This window comes from Gekko japonicus, unplaced genomic scaffold, assembly GCF_001447785.1.
Source record: "Gekko japonicus isolate JY-2015 unplaced genomic scaffold, Gekko_japonicus_V1.1 scaffold6515, whole genome shotgun sequence".
NCBI lineage: Eukaryota > Metazoa > Chordata > Lepidosauria > Squamata > Gekkonidae > Gekko > Gekko japonicus.
In genome coordinates, this window is record NW_015166645.1 from 12,639 (window position 1) to 18,844 (window position 6,206).

The window sequence follows — 6,206 nt, forward strand, 5'->3', positions numbered from 1 at the left end:
CCCAAATTGAACGAGGGGGGGGGGAGGGGGGTTCTGGAGCCCAGAGGGTACTCCTGGGCCATGCGCCCTCTAAGCTGTGGAGTCTTGTGAGCACATAGCAGCATTAAAGTTGTGAGCGAGCGATTTGGCTGCTGCATAAATTAGTTGGCTCTGGAGCCATCCCTTCCTGAGCTAAGACGAAAAGGTGTGAGCCGGAGGCTAAGAATCTGTGGGCTAGCTCACACTAACTCAGCTTAGAGGGAACACTGCTCCGGGGTCCAGGAATTCTACAACAAGCCCTCTACTTCCTTGGTGGTCTCCTATCCAAGTACTAAACAGGGGCAAGCCTGCTTAACTTCTGAGATATGACGAGATCGGGCTAGCCTGGGCCATCCAGGTCAGGGAACCTACCAGGTACCCCCCTCCTAACTCTCTTGCCCTGCTTCCCGTGAAGCTGAAATACCAGTGAAACTTTCCTTGGGAAACACCTTCTCGGTGAAGCAATGTGACTGATGCCCCAGTCAACATGACAAGGATCATGGCCAGGCTACACTCTCACCAAGCCTGAGCCTCTTCATCTGCACTGAACACCATGCGCTGAGCACCATGCTGTCACCACCAGTGTTCCCCATAAGCTGAGTTAGTGTGAGCTAGCTCGCAGTTTTTTAACCTCCAGCTCACACATTTTTGCCTTCGCTCAGGAAGGAGGGCTCCAGAGCAGACTAATCGGCCAGGCCACAGTCTCACCAAGCCCGAGCCACTTCATCTGCACCGAGCACCATGCGCCGAGCACCATGCTGTCGCTACGGAACACGAACGTTCGGCTCCACAAACAGGAGGTCTTCCCAAAGCCGTCGGGCCTTGAACGCTGTACTCTCTGAAGAAAAGACGACACCTGGGGGTAGTGTAAACGAACTTTAATACACGAAGGGCGGGCGGGGACGATCAGTTCTCGAGGAAAGCCACGTAGTCAGTTAATCGGGCCAACTGCTGTTCGTTGGGAATGGGCGGCACTGGAGCGGGTTCTGAAAAGGCGGCACAAAACAGGGGGGAGAATCAGGCAAGCGCCAAACGAGGGGAAAAGAAGAATCCGAGCAGCGCTTACTCTCTCATCACAAAACACACACAAACACACACACACGCAGGCTGCCTTTTGGGTGGTCCAATCCATATGCTATTCTTGGACACTGCTCTCTAACCCGTGACTTATTAGGTCATCAAATGCCATCGGTGGATGTTCGCAGAACACATGCTAATGCAAGCTGCCTATCTGCGGCAGCAGACGGCTCTGCAAAACCTAGAATAGTGGGAGATTTTAAATTTGCGGCAGGAAAAAAAGAAAAGAACCGGTGCTTGCCCATTACCTGAAATCTCACGACTGTTTAGCTGAGGTATAGGGATGTGTACTGTGTCCCAGAACCTGTATTGGTGTTATTCTTTTTGTAACTGCTCTACAAATCCTTGAGTACAGGACATTTCCAAGGGGAGATGTACACCCATTTAATGTTGAGTTCTGAGAACGGGAGTGGTTGGATTGGCACAGGGAAGATGTGAAACAGAGTCTCCGACTGAAGGCAAGGGTTGGTTGTGTTACTCTGCACCCGGGCCGAGGGCTGAGTTGGGAAAGGAAGGGCTGGAAGAGGATTCCACGGAGCCTGGGGGGGGGGTGCACACACACACACACACAAACACAAAGAGGCAATGAACGGCACCCCCAAATTCTTACACACACCTTTGTCTGCATCAGAGCAATTTCTGATTTCCTGAAGGAAGCCTGTGCTTAAAGTGGATTTCCAACACAACCAACCTTCAGCAAGGTCTTCTACACCTGCTCCACACCTAAGATGGCTGGCTTTTTAAAGCACCGTTACTAAAAAACCGCACAAAAACCAGAAGGGTGCAAGAAATGGCCCGCCCCGCTTCCAACATTGTTGAGGCCAGACACCCTTGCGCCGAGATTCTGCAGAAAAGCAGCTTTGTGGAAAGTAGTTTTGGGCAGAAAATGGCTGCACAAAAATTCAGTAAAGTGCAGCATTTGCCATTCAGATACACTACTACTACTAATGGAGGTTCCATTTAGACATATGGGCTAACAGATCAACACACATTCAAAAGCAGCCACATACTGTAAGAAGACAGGAGTTAACACGAAGAACGTTTGTGAAAAGGATGGGCCGGGCCGGACGTCTGCAGAATCACAATGATGATGCCGGCTGAATGTCCCTGAGGCAGGCGCTCCAGAACTGGGAAGCCAGCTTCCCTTTAGCAACCACTCATAGGGCCTCCAAAACCAGGTGCCCTGGGAGCAGAGCCAGTTTGGTGTAGTGGTTAAGTGTGCGGACTCTAATCCGGGAGAACCGGGTTTGATTCCCCACTCCTCCACTTGCACCTGCTGATGTGGCCTTGGGTCAGTCACAAGCTCTGGCACAGCTGTCCTTGAAAAAGAGCAGTTTGTGTCAGAGCTCTCTCAGCCCCACCCACCTCCCAGGGTGTCTGTTGTGGGGAGGGGAAGGAGTTTGTAAGCCGCTCTGAGACTCCCTTGGGTAGTGAAGGGCGGGGTATAAATCCAATCTCCTCCTCCTCCTCCTCTTCCTCTTCTTCTTCCTCTTCTTCTTCTTCTTCTTCGCCTTGGGAGAGCCACATGCGCAGATAGGGTCATGTGGGACGAAGCAGGCCCTTTAACTAGATTGGAATCCAATACTGGGATGCTGTAATCACTTTTTTTGTATTTTTTTTCCATATGTGTCTGTGTGTGGGCCTGGAAGTCATGGTGACCTCTGGTGACTAACCCCTACTGGGGGCCTGGAGGATATTCAGAGAGGTGGCTGAATAAAGCCTCTGCTATTCCGAGGAGGTCTCTCATCCAAGTCCTTGCCAGAGTCGACCCGGCTTAGCTTCCGAGATCGGGCTTGCCTGGGCCATCCAGGTCAGGGCTGAAATGCTGCGATCACTTTGACAAGCCTCAGTCGACAGCCCGGTCACTACATTTGGGACCCAACAAGGCAAGCTGATTGCTCTCTTATACGGCCCAAGACATTTAAAGTCAGGCATCTCAGCTTGCAATTCCCGGGCTTTCTGGTGTACGAATCAATTTCTCAGTGTTCTACACCTCAGCTTTTCTCTTAAACTGATCTGGTTTTGGACCCAGAATACACACAAACAGCTGGGGGGGGGGAGAGACATACCTGATAATGGGTGAAATCTGTTAAATGAAGGCTCCTGCGGACCTGAAACCCAGACACACAAGAAAAAGCCATCGGTAACCCATTCAAGTGCCCCACTGCACAGTTCCTAGATGCCAGTAACAAGCCTCACTGCCTGTGAGTGCTTACGGGCACCCCAGATTTTGCTGAGTCTACGTTCAGTGGGTGATTTCAAATGCCACCAACATCACAAAAGTGTTCCTTGTGCCCAAATTCGAGGATGGCATCCGTCATAGCCGCCCTAACGGCAGGAGATTCAAATCAAAGGGAGGAAATTCTGTAAAGATGAGAGAATCTCAGGTGCTGTTTCACCCACGCGTTTGAAGCATTGATTTAGCCCTATACAGAGCGGGAGCCTAAGACATGGAAGGCATTCGTTCTGCTGGTCCCCAGCTGTTAGGGCTTATTCACTGTGCGCCTCGGCCTCTTTTAAAGTGCATATCAAAAGCAGGCATTTGCCACGCGTCTTTTTATAATAATTTTATACGTAGAAATGAGCACCGGCACGGGCACTCCTTTGGATCAAGAGATTCGTTAAGGAGCAGAGACTCGCACACACCCAAAGCATTTCGTCCTCTGCCTACTTTAATGAAATCTTTTCAGGACACCAAACTGTAATTTCTGCGGTAGAACTGCCGCGCTTTTATACCACACTGAACGGTTGTAGGTCCCTTTGTTCCGGCACCAGGTTCGCCAAAAGGAAAATCCTGCCGGGAATGTGCCGAAAGAGCAGCACGGTGTATGAGAACCGCCTCTTGCCTAGGACCACCCCCGATGCCAAAGAACAAACGGCCACCCCGAAATGTTGCCAAAGCGAAGAATGGGCTGGAAGGACACACAACCCCCCACCCCTTTCCCAGGGCGTTTGAGTGGGTCCAGCAGCACGTGGGCTGCGGCATCCAGCCAAGCCACGGCCGGGGGGGTGGGGATGGGACGTTCATTTCAACTGATGCAAGAACATTGCTGAGCCAAGACCGAGTCGGGGGGGGGGGGCATCCCAAAACGGCAACCACAATAAGTTCTGAGTACTCTTTATTCGATTCAGGCGTGTCGTTTAAGGTCACTGAAAAACATGTTCGGAGGAGCCGTCGCTGCCAAGGAGGGCGAGGTTAAGGCACATCCTGTTTACTTTTGCCTAAAAGGTTGACATTCTCAACGGCCTGCTTAATTAAAGCTGCCTGTGCCCACGAGGGAGAAGCAGCGGCCCGCCGTCCTGACATCCTGTGTACTGAGCTCCCCCTGCCGTTGTTTTTCCCCCAAAGCTGGAATGAAGTACGGCTTGGCAAACGGCACAGAGAGGGAGGGGGGGCACGACGAGACCTCTACAAAGGCCCCCAGAAGAAGAGCAAGAGCGCCACCTACCTGGCTTCTTCGGCATTACCATGCGCGTGGAGGAGTCGGCTTGCCACCCTTGTTCGAGAACGCCTAAAAAAGAATTGAATAGAGTTGATTATGACCGTCGGTGCCACACAGATCCTCAGAGAAGTAAAAAATTCCTACTCTCAGTCTACTGCCAAAAGGTGAGCGACAGGAAAGCCTGGCATTTCTTCCTTCTAGCACATTCCCCATTCTCCTGTTTTACGGCATCACGGCCGTCCTTCCTGCTGCCATGAAATGAGCCACTAGCAAGCCAGGATCCAAAGACGTGCTGCGGGCCAATGTGCTGCTGGTTGTGCCAAGGATGCGGCTGCTGTCTTTGTCTGTGCTTATGTTTGTTCTGTTTTTTTAAAGAAGAGAAGAAACAGAAAAGCAAAAAAGACAGAGCCGCATGAGGGTGAGGAAGAGTGAGAGAAGCTGGGGGGTGGGAAGCAAGTTCGGTGTAGCAGGTTGAAGCTAAAGGTGGACTCTCATCAGAAAAGGTTGAAGACCTCCAGGGAAAATCTATTCTGTAGTCTGGTACTCTTATATAAGAAAGATACGCAGAAAGTGCTGCTTGACAATTTCAGTTCTTTAGGGCTTTCATTTAAATGTTTTTAATCAGACAAGATAACAAAATTTCGATCTGAATATTCTTTTCCCCGTGCCCTTTTAATATTTCACATAAAGGCCCAAAGACAAGACTACTGGGTTCTAAACCTCTGCGGTGAAATAACTCCTGTTCCTATGAGGTGACAAGAACACCTCCAAAGAAGGTGACAGAACAAAAACATCAGCAATGGCACACGAGCATGCGTCCTCACGTACCCGGATAAAACACCCGGGAAGCACATCGCGATTAGAATCATGCACGGGGAATGGATCATATTTTGCTTTATGCTTCTACTACCGGGTGAGGATATTCCTTCCGCTGCACCTCCGAAACAACCATTCGAATGAGATACGCTCAAAACCGACCTGGCTACTGAATGTTCCCGGCAATATTAAGACAGCTGCAGTACGACTCCGAGGCCAGGATTTTTCCCAGCCACATATGCCAAGCCAAGGCCGTGGAGCTGGGAAGGGCAGTTCATGAAATGTCTGGAAGATCTGGCCTAGCAGCAGGGACTACAGTGGAGCACTAGGCCTCCCCACCAACCCTTCCCCCCGGTACCTTTCACGGCTTCTTCCACAGGAAGCCCAACAAAGGCTGCAAAGTCGTCCGCGCTTATCGAAGTGTACGCCTGAGAGACCAGCCCGAATGCTCGCCGCCTGGTTGCATCTGTTAAAGAGGGGAAATTATGGGGAAAAGCAGCCATGCCAGTTTGGTATAGCGGTTAAATGTGTGGATTCTAATCTGGGAGAAGCGGGTTTGATTCCTCCACTACTCTGCTCGCACCTGACTGGATGACCTTTGGCAAGCCATGGTTCTGTCAGAGCTGTCCTGGAAAAAGAGCAGTTTCTGTCAGAGCTCTCTCAGCCCCACCTACCTCACAGGGTGTCTGTTGTGGGGGGGGGAAGGGAAAGGAGTTTGTAAGCCCCTCTGAGACACCTTTGGGTAGTGAAGGGCCACTGGGTATAAATCCAAACTCTTCTAATCTGGGAGAACTGGGTTTAATTCCCCACTCCTCCACTTGCACCTGGCTGGATGAACTTGGGCAAGCCATA

General features: G+C 51.0%; 1 protein-coding gene across 1 annotated transcript in view; it reads right to left on the reverse strand.

The window, feature by feature from the left end:
* Positions 1–888: 888 nt before the first annotated feature.
* The window catches only part of COPS8 (COP9 signalosome subunit 8), a 13,519-nt gene continuing 8,201 nt past the window's right edge, over positions 889–6,206 (reverse strand). Inside the window, exons 3-6 of the mRNA XM_015412410.1 lie at positions 5,713–5,824; positions 4,545–4,607; positions 3,165–3,206; positions 889–1,004 (exon numbers count right to left, since the gene is read on the reverse strand). Coding sequence (XP_015267896.1) covers positions 925–1,004; positions 3,165–3,206; positions 4,545–4,607; positions 5,713–5,824 — 297 coding nt within the window. The 3' untranslated portion in view covers positions 889–924. The remainder of the gene's footprint in view (positions 1,005–3,164; positions 3,207–4,544; positions 4,608–5,712; positions 5,825–6,206) is intronic.